Source organism: Pan paniscus, chromosome 15 (assembly GCF_029289425.2).
Source record: "Pan paniscus chromosome 15, NHGRI_mPanPan1-v2.0_pri, whole genome shotgun sequence".
Taxonomy (NCBI): domain Eukaryota; kingdom Metazoa; phylum Chordata; class Mammalia; order Primates; family Hominidae; genus Pan; species Pan paniscus.
The window spans coordinates 70,565,306-70,582,564 of NC_073264.2; the positions used below are offsets into that span (position 1 = coordinate 70,565,306).

Consider the following 17,259-nt stretch of genomic DNA (forward strand, 5'->3'; position numbering starts at 1 on the left):
TCAGTCCAGGAAATGGAGGTTACCGTGAGCTGAGATTGCACCACTGTAGTCTAGTCTGGGTGAAAGGGCCATACCTGTCTCAAAAAGAAAGAAAGAAAGAGAGAGAGAGAGAGAAAGAAACAGAAGAGTACACTGTAACTGTTGTAAGGTTGGATATTATTTTGTGAAACTGTTTTGTTTTGTTTTGTTTTTTTGAGACAGAGTCTCCCTCTGTTGCCAGGCTGAAAGGCAGTGGCGTGATCTCGGCTCACTGCAACCTCCGACTCCCTGGTTCAAGCGATTCTCCTGCCTCAGCCTCCTGAGTAGCTGGGATTACAGGCACGCGCCACCGTGCCCAGCTAGTTTTTGTATTTTTAGTAGAGACGGGGACTCACCATGTTGGCCTTGATCTCCTGGCCTCGTGATCCGCCCGCCTTGGCCTCCCAAAGTACTACGATTACAGGCATGAGCCATTGCACCTGGCCTGTTTTGTTTTGTTTTTAAGAGACAGGATCTCTAGGCTGGACACAGTGGCTCATACTTGTAATCCACCACTTTGGGAGGTCGAGGTGGGAGGATCACCTGAGCCCCAGATTTCAAGACCAGCCTAGGCAACATAGGGAGACCCCATTTCTACAAAAAAATTTTCAAATTAGCTGGTTATGGTGGTACTTGCCTGTGGTTTCCCAGTTACTTGGGAGGCTGAGGTAGGAGGATTGCTTGAGCCCGGGAGGTCGAGGGTGCAGTGAGCCATAATTGCACCACTGCTGTACTCCAGCCTGGGTGAAGGATGAGACCTTGTCTCAATTTTTAAAGAAGGCTTAAACTGCTTAATCTGATTATAAATGATAAATGTCTAGTATGTTATTCTCTATTCATGAAATATAGCAAAGATAAGCATTTTGGCCTTTTGAAGCATTTATGTTTTAAATGACAAATATGTTACTGTAAACTGGGATTATCAGCTGGCCAGGTATCATTTACTGCAGTTCAGAGTCTCCCAACCTCCATATTTCTAGAACTGAATTTAGACTGAAGGATGTGCCTCTTAAACTGCTCTGCCCTTTTGGTTTCTTGCTGGCAATTGTCTGCTGATATTTTATAAAGCTAAAAATTTTCTACTCAATTTGTTCCTTATTTGACATTTTTATCTCAGCCTAGGTATAAACTAGATGAATTTGATTGCAATTATTTTCATTGTTACTGCTCTTCATTTGCCTATTTTCATCAGAAAAAACAGTGTATTTTCTGGTGAGATTGGCATGAATTTCTCAGATAAAGGAATATTTGGGGATGGTGTCCCTTTGGGAATATGATTGCTTTCTTGCATGGTGATTTGCTTCCACTTCCCAGGTGTTGAGAATAATAGGCAGTCAGAAGGTCTGCATGCCAAAGGCAGAAGACATTTGGGAATTTTTTCATCATGAACTTTAAGTTGAAGGAGTTAATGATTGGCTGCATTACAATATAAAAAGTGGATGTCTTTACAGTAAAGTAAGTAGAGCTTGAAATACAAAGAATGGAAACTCCTACATGAAAATGTTTTTAGGGGAAAAACATATTTTCTCTTTATGGTTTATTCTGCTCTAGGAAAACACCACCAAGCGAGTGAAACACATAATGTGATTGCATCAGACAAAGCAGCAGAAAAATCAGTTGTCCATGAACATGAGCACAGCCACGACCACACACAGCTGCATGCCTATATTGGTGTTTCCCTCGTTCTGGGCTTCGTTTTCATGTTGCTGGTGGACCAGATTGGTAACTCCCATGTGCATTCTACTGACGGTGAGTGGCTCCAAGGCTTTCTGGGCAGTGCAATACATTTGCAGTTGAGAAAGTTACAAACGATCAAATATTTCAGTCTGTATCAGTGGCCATATTTAGTGCTAAAACTCTTGTCTTCCTTGGGTTCTAGCGAACATTTAACTAAGTGGGGAGAGCTAGTGAGTTGTGGCATGTGGCGCAAAGAAGTGTTTATTGGTTTATTACTTTGCTTGTCTTAAAGTTGTCACATTTGGTTGAGAGTCTAGGGCAGAAGTTCTTAACTTAGTTTTTTGGTGTGGAGCCCTTAGGCAGTCTAAAGACTGTGGACCTTTTATTGGAATATTGTTTTTAAATGTATAAAACATAGTACATAAGATCAAAGAGAAAACCACCTTTGTTGAAATACAGTTACTAAAACATCAGAACAAATTTGTGATATAGTAATGTATGTCTTTATCAGTGCATTAAATAATGAGATAATACATTTAAATCCTAAACAAGTTAGAGTTGAATTTTATTTTCTAGGACATTAGTATGCTAGCTATTACATAATAATATGCTTGGCTTAAGAACATTAAATTATGAGGTAGTCTGTAACAAGGCAACATGTATGTCAAGTTAAACATCTAGTTGATTTTGGGTTTTTGTTTTGATGGTTATTGGTGTAGAAAATCTTGATTTACAAAGGTATTTTCTTACAAATGTACCTAAACACATTTGTAGCTTGCTTTTTAAGGAATCATAAGCTTCTCTAAAGGACAACTAGAATTCCCCAAGACTTTTCAAATTTGACTCCAGTCATAGTAACTGTTTTGTTTTAAGATCAATGAATTTATCTTCGGCTAGGTCAACATTTTTCATACGATTTATATTAATAAAAAAGGATTCTGATACATGATACACTTCGATCCTGTGGTGATAGAAATAAATTTGAGAGTTATAAAACTTCTCCAGGGATTGATGTGTAGACATATTTTTTCAGATATGTCAGCAGGGAATTTTGCAGATAGGAAATATTGGAAAGCAGCATAAATATCTTGGTCCCCAGTGGGAGAGCCTTGTGACTATCACTGTTTGGTGGCTGAGTGACTGTTAGATGCAGAGCTACTTGATAGTTGCCCAGCTCCATCACATGAGCATCTGCAGACAGGAAAGCTGTAATCATGCAGTATGGCAGCAGTTCTATAAGTCCTTAATTTAAAGTAGTGATGAGTGAAAGCGATAATTTAAAGATAATCTACAACCGTAAAATAACCTGATTAGTCTGATTTCTACTGGCAGTAAAGATAGTGCTGATATTACTTGTGGTTTATTGTCTGCATTCATAATTAAAGGAAATGAGGGGGCAGTCACCATGACTCACCTGTAATCCTAGCACTTTGGGAGGCCAAGATGGGCGGATCCTTTTGAGTTCAGGAGTTTGAGACCAGCCTGGGCAACATGGCAAAACCCCATCTCTACAAAAAATACAATAATTAGCTGAGCATAGTGGTGCGCACCTGTAGTCCCTGCTACTGGGGGACTGAGGCGGGAGGAACGCTTGAGCCCAGGAGGTTGAGGCTGCAGTGAGCTGAGATCACGCCACTGCACTCCAGCCTGGGTGACAAAGTGAGACCCTGTCTCAAAAATAATAATGATAATAAAAATAAAGGAAATGTGGCCAGGCGTGGTGGCTCATGCCTGTAATCCCAGCACTTTGAGAGGCTGAGGGGGAAGGTTCACTTGAGACCAGGAGTTCAAGATCAGCCTGGGAGACATGGTGAGACCCCATCTCTACGAAAAAAAAAATAAATTACCCAAGCATGATGAGGCATGCCTGTAGTCGCAGCTACTCAGGAGGCTTAGGTGGTAAGATCACTTGAGCCCAGAAGGTTGAGACTACATTGAGCCACGATCACACCACTGCACTCCAGTTCAGCCTGAGCAAGAGAACAAGATCCCATCTCAAAAAAAATAAAGACAAAGGAAATGCTAAATTTCAGAGGTTAGTAAAAATAAAAACGCATTTTTTTCAAGTTAAAGTCACAGACATCCCCTGAATTCTACCTGTACTCACCTCTATAGACCCCAGGCTAAGAATCTTTGGTCGACAGAAAAATCTGCAGAAAAGCAGACAAAAGACATGAACAGATAATCGCAGTAAGATATTAAAATGGCCCTTAAACTTATGAAAAGATGTTCAATTTCACTTGAATACAAGTCAAAGCTATGCTGAGATACCGTTTCTTACCTGTCAGGCAAAAATTCAGAAGCTTAACAATACACCCGATTGGCAAAGCTGTGATAGAATAGGCACTCATATATTGGGGTGGCAATGCAAAATGGTACAATGCCCATGGAGAGGAATTTGGCAGTATCTTACAAAACTACATATATGTTTACCCTTTGAAATCCCACTTCTAGGGATTTACTCAAATACAGCTCCAATATGAAAATACATATGCACAAGATTATTCAATGCAGCATTATTTATCATTGGAAAATACTTAAATGTTCAGTCATGGAGATTGGCTGAATGAACTATGGTATGTACACATAATGGAGTACTATGTAGCTGTAGAAAAGAATAAAGATTCAGGCAGAGCACAGTGGCTCACCCCTTTAATCCCAGCATTTTGAGAGGCTGAGGTAGGATGATTACTTGAAACTGGAGTTCAAGGCTGCAGTGAGCTATGATCGCATAACTGCACTCCAGCCTGGGTGACAATGTGAAGCCCTGTCGCTCTAAAAAAAATAATAATAAAAGAATAAAGATTCAGGTATCTGTGAACTGATAGGGAGAGATTTCCAGGAGGTATTGTTAAATGGAAAAAAAAAAGCAAAAAATGTAATGATCATCTAGCATTTACTATGTTTTATGTAAGAAAGAAGGGGAAATAAGAAAAACATACAGTTGACCTTTGAACAATATGAGTTTGAACTGTGTGAGTCCATTTATACATGGATTTTCTTTCAATAAAAGTTACACTGAGTGTGGCTGCCTCTCCTGCCTCCCCTTCCACCTCCTTCACCTCTTCTACCTCTGCCACCCCTGAGACAGCAAGACCGACCCCTCCTCTTCCTCCTCATCCTCCTCAGCCTACTCAGTGTGAAGATGATGAGGATGAAAACCTTTATGATGATCCACTTCCACTTAATAGTAAATATATTTTCTCTTTCTTATGATTTTTAAATAACATTTTCTTTTACCTAGCTTACTTTTTTGTAAAAATACAGTATTAATACATATAACAAATAAAATACGTGTTAATCGACTTTGTTATCATTAAGACTTCTGATCAACAATAGGCTATTAGTGGTTAAGTTTTTGGGGAGTGAAAAGTTGTATGTGGATTTTTGACTGTGTAGGGGGTCAGCACTCCAACATCCACATTGTTCAGTGCAGTGGTCAAGTGTATCTACTTACCTTTACAAAAAAGAAACAGAAGAAGAACTGGCTAGAAAACAAAAGACATTTATTAACTGCATGGGGTGAGGTGGTGGAGTTGAGAGGGCAAAAGGGTTTTGGGAGCACATGATATTCCCCTGAGCATGCCTTTTTGGTATAATTCTGACTTTTGGAAACATGTTAATGTTCTACATATTCAAAAAATAGAATGAAACCAATATGGATGGGAGCGCTAACTGAAACAGATAAATTGTATTTCAAGTGAATAATACAATCACACTGAAGGGATTTAACAAAAACTAATTCAAGTAAATTATGAATGTAGTATTTGACTATATATGTTTAGTCTTGGGTAGAGTTGGGAGAAAACCATAAACAAATACTGAACTCGTTGTTGTTGTTTGTAATGGAATGGGCAAAACAGTTCTGAAGCTGCTTTAGATGTTTTATAGGATTGAGTCAATGGGTCATGTTGATGTTGGTGGAGTCAGGGTTCTAAGTGTGGAAGAAGGAACACGCAAGTATGGAGTGGAGGAAGGCAAGAAAGAACCCCTATAGGGACTTATTGTAATTGGAAGTATTGGACTCGGGATTTCTAAATGTATTTGGTTTTGTATATATATTTATATATACATATATGTATATGTCCTAGCTCTGTCTGAAGATGGGGCCTAGAAATAAAGACATCCCACTAGCATGAGCATGCCAGGGCCCTTCAGAGAAGACTCAGGGCTGATTCCAGGACAGGGGCAGGGTAAGTATAAGTGAGCTTGGAACATCTAGAACTGAAAAAAACAGAAGGAAGGAAGAAGATGGGAGCATGTCATAGGATATAGGAACCCTCTTAAAAGGGTTCCCACTGGCCACATGTGGGATAAGTTGAGCACCAACATAATTAAGAACAGTAATAAAGCATAAACCATTCAAAAAATGGGAATCTGGCTGGGCGCGGTGGCTCACACCTGTAATCCCAGCACTTTGGGAGGCCTAGGTGGGTGGATCACCTGAGGTCAGGAGTTCAAGACCAGCCTGGCCAACATGGTGAAACCCCATCTCTACTAAAAATACAAAAATTAGCCAGGTATGGTGGCACACACCTGTAATCCCAGCTACTGGGGAAGCTGAGACAGGAGAATTGCTTGAACTCAGGAGGCAGAGGTTGCAGTGAGCCAAGATTGTGCCATTGCACTCCAGCCTGGGAGACAAGAACTAAACTCTGTCTCAAAAAAAAAAAAAAAAAAGAAAAAGAAAAAAAAATGGGAATCCATGAGCCCATCTGTGATATATATATAGAGAGAGAGAGAGAGCGAGAGAGAGAGAGAGAGCACTTGCTTATAGTAGAATGCTCCAATTGTTAAATGTAGAAAGAGTGCTGGAGTTGGAAAAATACTCATTTTTGCAACCCTCCTTAAAGGTTGGCTCAGGCACGCATCATCAATGAATGTTAAATGTAGGGGGCAAATTTTTATTTCCTTATTGGCTTCAAGGGGAAAGAAGTAACTAAATGAAGAAATCAGATGATACCTTGATCGGATAGTCAAAATTAAGGTCACAAGCATTCTGCTTTTGATATGACCAAGTAAGCTCTCACTCAGATCAGCCTCCTTACAGGTAACTAAAAATGCTGGACGGAATTCAAAAAACCAGTGGAGAGCAACCCAAAGCAAGCAAATTCTGGAAGGGAGTCAACACTTAGAACAGGGTGCATTTCCTATTTTTACTGCTTTCAGTAGTCAGCCCCCCGTGGGACAGCTAAAACTCTGATAGAAAACTCAGTCTTTCTGGACTGAAGAACCAGAGGACAGAGTTCAGGAGTTTCAGTGGTTACAGCACTGAAAATAAGGGAGAATCCTAGAAAGAAGAGAAACTCAGCCCCAAATTCTGTATATGAACTGCCTCGGTCTCCAGCTGACCCTGAACCATGCTTGGCAGACTCCAGGTAGCTCAGCTGAAGATAATTATGAACTAAACTGGGCTGGATGCAGTGGCTCATGCCTGTAATCCCAGGACTTTGGGAGGCCAAGGTGGGTGGATGGCTTGAGCCCAGAAGTTTGAGACCAGCCTGGGCAACATGTCAAAACCTTTTTTCTACAAAAAAATACAAAAATTAGCTGGTCGTGGTGACCTGCGCTTGTACTCCCAGCTACTTAGGAGACTGAGGTGGGAGGGTAGCTTGAGACCAGGACAGGGAGGTTACAGTGAGCCAATATTGTGCCACTGTATTCTAGCCTGGGCAACAGAGGGAGGCCCTGTCCCCCCCAAAAAAAAAAAAAAAAGTGATGGGGCACAGTTGCTCAGGCTTGTAATCCCAGCACTTTGGGAGGCCGAGGCAGGTGGATCACAAGGCCAGGAGATCAAGACCATCCTGGCTAACACGGTGAAACCTCGTCTCTACTAAAAATACAAAAAAATTAGCCAGGCGTGGTGGCGGGCGTCTGTAGTCCCAGCTACTCGGGAGGCTGAGGCAGGAGAATGGCGTGAACATGGGAGGCAGAGCTTGCAGTGAGCCGAGGTCACGCCACTGCACTCCAGCCTGGGCAACAAAGCGAGACTCTGTCTCAAAAAAAAAAAAAAAAAAAAAGCACAAAAAAAAATTAAACTGAAAATTGAGCAGCAACCCAAAAGACATTTTGCAGTTTTAATCCAACCAAGCTACTTAAAGCAAAACAAACAAAAAAGTCACTCTTTGGAGGAATATAACAAAATCTGACTATCCATGAGATAATGTTGGCAATGTCCAGGATATAATTCAGAATTAACACCACCAGTGAGCAGCAGATGTACATCCTGCACCTCTAGTTGTGATACCCGGAGAAGCATCATCACCATTATAACATTTCATCCAAGAACCCGTAGTCTAAGGACATACACACAAAAGTTTTTATTACTAAAAAAACAAGAAAGGAGGAGAATATATTATCCAAAAATGGCAATGTCATAAAAGTCAAAGCGAGAGGAAATGTTCCAGATTAAAGGAGACTAAAGAGTTACAAGTAAGTGAAATGTGTGATTCTAGACTGGATCCTTCCTGGAAAGGAAACATGCCCTGAAATAAGTACTTTATTGAGCAGTTGACAAAATTACAATATGCAAGAAAATTAGAAAAAGTGTCAGTGTTGATAACTGTACTGTGATGATGTAAGAAAATATCTTTTCTCTTAGAAAATACACATTGAAGCATCTGGGGATAAAGGGTTATTGATGTGTGCAACTTTTAAATGTTAGAGAAAAAGAATGTGTGTGTGTACAGAGAGCATGAGTATAAATGATGAAGCAAATGAGGCAAAATGTTAATCAATATATTGGTCCATCTGAGAAAAGGATGTATGAATTTTTTTTTAACTATTCTTGCAACTTTACTGAAGATTTAAAATTATTTCCAAATTAGAGTTTAAAAAAATTATGGGAGTAAGCTTAAAACAAAACAAAATAATTTTGGTCTAGAACGGTTTTTAATCTCCTTGTATTTACTATGTGTTAAATTTTTTTCCATAGAGTTATATTTTTTAATAAAATCTTATCTTGGAAAGTTGATGTAAGAATAAATGGTTTTATTGTGCCTTACTCCAAACAGCAAATGAGAAGCACTGTTGGGTGGTATTGGACTCTGGCTGTATCACACAGTTGGCCACACTGGGCTCCAAGACATTTTTCTTGTGATTCTTGTCAGTTTCAATTTAAAGTAGGCTGAGCATGGTGACTCACGCCTGTAATCCCAAGCGATTTGGGGGGCCAAGACGGGAAGATTGCTTCAGCCCAGGAGTTTGAGACCAGCCTGGGCAACAAAGCGAGACGCCGTCTCTACAAAAATCTTAAAAATTAGCTGGGCATGGTGGCATGTGCCTGTAATCCCAGTTACTTGGGAGGCTGAGATGGGAGGATTGCTTGAGCCCAGGAATTCGAGACTGCAGTAAGCTATGATTGTGCTACTGTACTTCAGCCTGAGTGACAGAGGAAGACCCTGTGTCTTAAAAAAAGAGAGAGAAAAAGAAACAAGGATGGTCGAATTTCACACTTGTGAACCTATAGTTCAGGGAGTTGTAAATTTCTCCTACCTGACCTTATTCATGGTCAGGACTGTTGTGAGTTCAAGAACAGAGAGTAGCTGCAGAAAGTAATGACCTTTTCTGTGTTCTCTGATCCTGGGAAGGGGCAAGTGGCTCTAGTTTCCCTCTGACATCCTGCTCTGTGTGTGTGTGTGTGTGTGTGTGTGTATACACATGTGTGAGTGTTTGCTTATGCAAGAAAGGAAGGGAGCTGGGCACGGTGGCTCACACCTGTAATCCCAGCACTTTGGGAGGCCGAGGCGGGTGAATCATGAGGTCAGGGGTTCGAGACCAGCCTGGCCAACATAGTGAAACCCCGTCTCTACTAAAAATACAAAAAAATTAGCTGGGCGCAGTGGCGGGCACCTGTAATCCCAGCTACTTGGTAGGCTGAGGCAACAAGAATCGCTTGAACCTGGGAGACAGAGGTTTCAGTGAGCCAAGATCACGCCACTGCGCTCCAGCCCGGGTGACCATGCAAGATTCCATCTCAAAATAAAAAAAAAAGGAAGAAAGGAAGGAAGAGGACCGAGCTGGGGCAAAGCTAGCCTTCTCCCAGGGTATCTTTCTTCCGTACCATTCTACTTTCTCAGAATCCTTGATCTGCCAAAGAGAAATTTGGAAAATGATGAAATGGCCACTTCACTTCTATGTGTTTTGAAACGTGTATGTAAATGTAAACATGTTAAATATGTGAAATAAAATTTTTCCTCCTCAGTAAGTTGAAAGAAATTTCCATTTAACAAATGATTTTTTTAAAAAAACCTGATTCTAAAGATATATATGGTGATTGTCAGGCCAGTCACAATGGTGCACGCCTGTAATCCCAGCACTTTGGGAGGCCAAAGTGGGAAGATGGCTTGAGGTCAGGAGTTTGAGACCAGCCTGGACAACACAGCAAGACCCATCTCTACAAAAAAGTACTTTAAAAATTAGCCAGGCATAGTGGCACTTGCCTGTAATCACAGCTACTCAGGTGGCTGAGATGGGAGGGAGAATCATTTCAGTTCGAGGCTGCAGTGAGCTGTGATCGCACCACTTCACTCCAGCCTGGGCAACAAGCAAGACTCTGTCTCTAAAAAAATAAAAATAAAATGTGTGGGCGCAGTAGTAGCCAGTAATCCTATACAGAGAGTTAAATGTAGTTTGTGTTCCATTATTCTTCTTCCTGTTTTATCTCTGAAGTCATTGTTTTTGCTGGCTTTCGTGTGTGATGACCTGGTTTTACCTATTTTCTGCAGAGTTTTATGTATTATAAAATGTCAATAAAATGTATTTATTAAATTTATGCTAAACTGCAGTCTTTATAGGTTTATAAAAACTTTCTAATTTTAAAGCCTCTAATTGTTTAAGATCCTAAGTATAACTGGATGATAAGCCTTTGTATAAAAAAAGGCCAGAGCCAGCTTGCACACAGTGTAATTTGACTGTTCCTTCCAGTTCAGGGTAGCATTGAGCTATTTGCTGGCTCAGAGTGATTAGGGTCTTTAGCTTCCCTTCTTTGCAGTGTTTTAATAGGAAAATATCATTTATTAATAAGAGGTAATATCTTACTTTATTTGTATACTTTTTCCATTGTAAACCCCTTCCTTTTGTATGCTGGACTCCTAAGAAGATTAAATCCCCTGTAACTTACTTGACTGATGTTCATCTGTCATTTTACCTGGCATTTTGATGTCCCCATCTTTTAACTTTATTTACTTGTATGTTTCCTACAATAGCAGTAACATCTTTATTTAATACACATAAATGCTTTTTTCACTCTTCAGCAAGGATTTATTAAGTAACTATTGGGTGCCTAGTGCTGTGCTACATTCTGTCAGACATGTTAAAGGAAAAGAGAGGTAGAAAATTTAATGCTTTAGCATTTACAGTCCATCTGGGGATAGAAAACATTCAAGTGAAAATGGCTTTGTATATCTGAGGTGGTGTATAAGGAACCTTTGAAGACTGCCTGCATAGATCACTAGGTCTAGGCAAGGGGAGAGTTGCTTTGAGCTGGAATCAATTTTTTAAATTTATTTTTAATTTTTCTTGAGACAAGGTCTTGCTCTGTCACCCGGGCTGGAGTCCAGTGGCATGAGCATAGCTTGTTGCAGCCTTAAACTCCTAGGCACAAGTGATCCTTCCACCTTAACCTCCTAGATACCTGGGACTACAGGCATGCACCACCACACTTGGCTAAATTTTAAAAATTTTGTAGAGATAGGGTCTTGTGATGTTGCCCAGGCTGGTCTCAAACTCCTGGCCTCAAGTGATCCTCCCCCCTCGACCTCCCAGACTGCTGAGATTACAGGCATGAGCCACCATGCTTGGTCTTCAATTTTTTATTCTTTCTTGAGGGAAGTGGTTCTGTAGTTAGACTTTGATTGATGTCCAAGTTTTGGCTTAACAAGCTGAGAAGTTCAGTATGTGCCAAGAATTACAGGTGAGGAGACTTGGGGAAAGGAGAATAAGAAGGTTTTGTTCGATGGTGTTAAGCAAACTGGTTTAACTAGACTGGACATTGAGAAATAAGTTGGAACTAGTTGATAAAGGGCTTAAGAACCTATCTAATATAGCAGTTTGCCCTGAATTTGAAAAGCAGCAGATTCTTAAATGGTAACTGACACATCAGAAGGGTGGTGGGTTTTTTGTTTGTTTGTTTTTGAGACGGAGTTTCACTCTTGTTGCCCAGGCTGGAGGGCAATGGCACAATCTCGGCTCATTGCAACTTCTGCCTCCTGGGTTCAAGCAGTTCTCCTGCCTCAGCTCCCAAGTAGCCGAGATTACAGGCACCCGCCACCACACTCAGCTAATTTTTGTATTTTTTAGTAGAAACATGGTTTCACCATGTTGGTCAGGCTGGTCTCAAACTCCTGACCTCAGGTGATCCACCTGCCTCGGCCTCCCAAAGTGCTGGGATTACAGGTGTGAGCTACTGTGCCCGGCCAAGGGTGGTGTTTTCAAACGATGAATCTGACACGGATGTGTAAGATGAATTATATTAGGGAAAAATGAGAGTAGGGAACCTGATGCTAATTTAGGTTTGAGTGATGAAAATTTAGGTTAGGGTGATGGCAATAAAAATGTGACAGATGTTAGAATGAAGATAAAGTTGCAGGATGCTAAGGAAGAGATAGACAATGACAATTAGATTGGTCTGGAAAGAAATGATCAGAGGCCATAGATCACTTTCCTTGGAATAGTAGAGGAAGAGGATTAAGGAATAGGAGGAAGTTGGGGCTGTTGGGGGTTACACATTTCAGTGATTTTTCTGTTAAGGTAAGACTGAGTCAAATGAAGAGTTCCCTCTTAGCCATCTCTTCAGGACAGGGAAATCTTCTAAGGGTTTGAAGCAGAAAGAAAAAAGATAGTGGCCGGGTGCGGTGGCTCACGCCTATCATCTCAACACTTTGGGAGGGTGAGGCGGGCGGATCATTGGAGGTCAGGAGTTTGAGACCAGCCTGGCCAACATTAGTGAAATTCTTTCACCTCCAGACCAATGTTTGAACAGTTTCTGTCTCACATAGCTTAACGCTGTCTTTCTCATTCTCACTTTAGATCCAGAAGCAGCAAGGTCTAGCAATTCCAAAATCACCACCACGCTGGGTCTGGTCGTCCATGCTGCAGGTAGGATTGGATTGCAGTGGAACTTCTTTGTTTTCTATCGCACAGGGGAGACCTTAGTGTTTATATTTCAGGGACCGTCCTCATTGAATGCTCTTGGACTGGCCTTTGAGGAAAAGGTTTCTTAATGAAGTCCTCCAACACAAGCACAAGCCTGGTGTGCTCAGTGTCAGGGGTTTGCAAGCTAAGAATGGTTTCTATACTTTTTAATGGTTTAAAAAAAAAAAGAGAGAGAGAGGAACATACTGTAGCACATGAGAATTATATAATTCAAATTAAGGAAGTTTTATTGGAACACAGCCTTGCCCATGTATTTATGTATTGTTTGTGACAGTGAATTTGATTAGCGAAAAATGAGAGTAGGGAACCTATTGCTGATTTAGGTTTGTTTGAGTGATGAAAATTTAGGTTAGGGTGATGGCAATAAAAAATGGAGAAAGGCAAATGTGACTGATGTTAGAATGAAGATAAAGTTGCGGGAGGCTGAGGAAGAGATAGACAATGACAATGATCCATCTCTTTTGTTTTTGTGCAACAGTGGCAGAATTGAACAGTTGCAAGAGACCAAATAACTGCAAAGCCTCAAATATTTACTGTCTAGCTCTTAAGAAGAAGTTTGCTCTTTTCATTCTTGGCTCTAGAATGTCATCTGGAAAAGAGCCTTGGCGCTTCTGTCCTGAACAGCTCTGTTACCAGTTTATATGCAAAGCACCAGTTTAAGCAGAAGTGGTATGCAGTGGAATGCAGAGGTCTTAGCATTGCTGACAGGGTACACTTTAGAATCATAACCCAAACCTAGTCCTAGTAATAGAATTCTGTCAGTGGCAAAGAAAGGCATGTGAAAGGTGGTACACTGTTACCTGGCCCTTTCTAAGTATAATATGCTTTTCTAACAAATTTCATTCATTCAACCAGTGTTTACTCATTAAGTAGTAATCATCTATATAGAGTTCTAGTATCTTTATTTTATTTATTTCTTTTTTTGAGACGGAGTCTCACTCTGTTGCCGAGGCTGGAGTGCACTGGCACGATTCGGCTCATTGCAAGCTCCACCTCCCGGGTTTAAGCAATCCTCCTGCCTCAGCCTCCCGAGTAGCTGGGACTATTTTGTTTTTTAACCTATAAGATTAAGAGATGCTTCCTTTGAAATTCTTCTTTGGTATTTCCCTTGTTAGAATTTGATTAACTAATCAATAGATTTTTGATTAGTTGGAAAATTGAATGTTAGTTTTCCAATAACAACAACAGCAACCAAAATAACTAACATTGAATACTCTGGGCCAGATGCTATGCTCTTTACGTAAGTTATCTCATTTAATCCTCATGAAAACCCTAAGAAATACATACTTCATTGAACACATTTTAAAGATAAGGCTGGCATGTAGAAAGGTTAAGTAACCTTACTAGATCCAGCTGGACCTGACTGTAAAGCTCATACACTCAACCACTACACTGTTATTGTTGTTGTTGTTTATAGTATTTTATGTTTCCTTGTTTCCAAATATAGCTGATGGTGTTGCTTTGGGAGCAGCAGCATCTACTTCACAGACTAGTGTCCAGTTAATTGTGTTTGTGGCAATCATGCTACATAAGGTAAGCAACATTTTGGTGTAAGGTTTGGTATTGAGTGTATTCATAATTAAAATTTCTCATGGTCCTTAATGTTTTTCCTGGAATGGGAACATTTTCTTCATTTCATAATTGCTATTCATTTTGGAAAATTGAATAAATCTGTTCATAGCTTCTTGTTCCCATTTTCTTAAGCTTTTCCTTGAGGGGTTTCAATTTTTTTGTGTAGACATATACACAAATTGTCAAATTCTCCTCAGATTTTTATATTTCATAGTAATAATTTCTGTTCAAAAGTATTTTTCTTTTCTTGACTGTTTCTCTTTTTTACTATCCAGGAAACACACAAATAGGATCTTTTCTTGGCTTAGAACATTAATTCCTAAGAGGCATAGCTCAGCGTTTGTACTCTGCCTGGTTTTGTTTTTTGGTTTTTTTTGTGTGTGTGTGGGTTTTTTGTTTTTTGTTTTTGAGATGGAGTTTGCTCTTGTCACCCAGGCTGGAGTGCAATGGTGTGATCTCGGCTCACTGCAACCTCCGCCTCCTGGGTTCAAGTGATTCTCCTGTCTCAGCCTCCCAAGTAGCTGGGATTACAGGTGCCCACCACCACACATTTTTGTATTTTTAGTAGAGACGGGGTTTCACCATGTTGTCCAGGCTGGTCTCGAACTCCTGACCTTAGGTGATCCGCCCACCTCGACCTCCCAAAGTGCTAGGATTACAGGCATTAGCCACTGTGCCTGGCCTTTTGTGAGTTTTTCTTTGTATGAGAAATCATAGTCAAATGGCATATACTTCTTGATGTAGAAGCAACCCATACTTCTAGAATGATAATAAGAGATGATTTTTTATTTCCAGGCACCAGCTGCTTTTGGACTGGTTTCCTTCTTGATGCATGCTGGCTTAGAGCGGAATCGAATCAGAAAGCACTTGCTGGTCTTTGCATTGGCAGCACCAGTTATGTCCATGGTGACATACTTAGGACTGAGTAAGGTAAGCTAATCTATTCCCAGCTATCTAAACCAGTGTCTTGTGATCTCTTAGAATTTATGATCTCTTAGATTGAATTTTTCCAATACATTACTCTCTCAAACTAAAGATAAAATTAGGAGTAAAAACTATACAGGGTAAATATCTTAATTCCAATGTGTCCTCTTCGTATTAGCATTTTCTTATTCATTTAATTTGAAAACTTCTTCCCTATCAATCAGTTCCAAGAATATTTGCATAAATATGATAGCCCTTCAATATTTAAAATAGTATAACGTAACCAGCCATGCTAGCTTCATTTGACAGATATCTAATAAGTCAAATCTGTCCATATTTAATGTGAGGTAGACACCTGAAGCGTGAGTAACAAGCCACATAGCCGCTTTGAGAAGAGCAGCAGCTGGGCAGAGATTGCTGTCAAGAGTTTAAAAAACTGACATTGATTACTGAAGTGATAGAGTAATCTTTTAAAGGGAACAACATACTGCTCACTGAAAGAACAGAAGGCTGTTCAGGTAAATGGAAAGGGTTTTTATAACACACAGTTAGCAACTAAGATCAACAAACCCTTGCTTAACGGGAACTTAGCCATTCTTGGTCTCATTTTTCACGTTCCTCCTCTTCTCCCAGCTCTCACGTCCCCAGATAGTAACTGTACAGTTCTTTCTATTGAATACTTTGTACTGAACATAGCTTCAGACCTGAGGTAACATGTGCTCTTCTGTCTCCAAGCTGGACCTTCCCATGCCTTATAATCCTGTCTGTAGCTCTTAGCAACAACCCTCCGCATTTTACCCAAATGTCAACTGGCAGGCAACTGGAGGAAAATCTTAGAAGCAAACTGACTCAGGGCTAGTTGATGGGAACTGCTTTCCCCAACACCCTCTCTAAAGGTCATTGATTCTTCTGAGCATCAGTCAATTCAGTATTTGGCAGTAAAACCCATATTAATAGGAACATGTGAAAAATGAGATAAAGAATGGCTAAGTTCCTGTTAAGCAAGGGTTTGTTGATCTTAGTTGCTAAGAGTGTGTTATAAAAACCCTTTCCATTTACCTGAACAGCCTTCTCTTCTTTCAGTGAGCAGTATGTTGTTCCCTTTAACAGATTACTCTATCACTTCAGTAATCAGTGTCAGTTTTTTAACCTTTTGACAGGAAGGTGCTGATAATTCTGGAGACATGGAGTTACTTGCTGCATCTATGGCATGTCCTTTTCTTAAAATTTTAATTAGTTGTCTTAGTCCATAGGTCTACTTTTTTAACAGAAAAGGTTGAAATTAGTTTTATAAAGATTAGCTTATGAAATATACATATATATATATACACACACACACACACAGTTTTTTTTTTTTCCTTTGAGATGGAATCTTGCCTGTCACCCAGGCTGGAGTACAATGGCGCAATCTCGGCTCACTGCAACCTCTGCCTCCCAGGTTCAGACGATTCTCCTGCCCCAGCTTCCGGAGTAGCTGGGATTACAGGCGCCCGCCACCATGCCCGGCTAATTTTTGTATTTTTAGTAGAGACAGGGTTTCACCATGTTGGCCAGGCTGGTCTCGAACTCCTGACCTCGTGATCCGCCCACCTCGGCCTCCCAAAGTGCTGGGATTACAGGCATGAGCCACCACGCCCGGCTGCTTAAGAGATATTTCTAGGCTCTATGAGGTCAACTACTGCATCTTGATTACCACTGTATCTCAAGCACCTGGCCCAGAGCCTGGTGCATAGATGATGCTTGTTAAATATTAGTAGAATAAATAAATTTATGTCTGAAATTTAATATCTGCAATAATATGTTGTTGATTCTATCTCAAGAATAACACAAGCCAAACCTGTTGAACCAGCACTTAAAGTTCGTTTTAAAAAGCAATTGTGAACCAGGAGCAGTGGCGCATACCTGTAGTCCCAG

General features: G+C 40.4%; 1 protein-coding gene across 5 annotated transcripts in view; it reads left to right on the forward strand.

Moving 5' to 3' along the window:
- The window catches only part of SLC39A9 (solute carrier family 39 member 9), a 66,123-nt gene that overhangs the window by 44,258 nt on the left and 4,606 nt on the right, over positions 1-17,259 (forward strand). For 2 of the 5 annotated variants that reach the window (XR_612789.5, XM_003824096.5), the window contains exons 3-6: positions 1,570-1,767; positions 12,724-12,792; positions 14,297-14,382; positions 15,217-15,351. Coding sequence is in view for 3 of the 5 variants with exons in the window: in XM_003824096.5 (XP_003824144.1) it covers positions 1,570-1,767; positions 12,724-12,792; positions 14,297-14,382; positions 15,217-15,351 (488 nt within the window). In the remaining 2 variants the exon portion in view is untranslated. Of the gene's footprint in view, positions 1-1,569; positions 1,768-4,824; positions 4,886-12,723; positions 12,793-14,296; positions 14,383-15,216; positions 15,352-17,259 lie in introns of those variants that run through there. The other 3 variants (XR_008620906.2, XM_008977812.5, XM_063596268.1) reach the window with 2 other exon arrangements.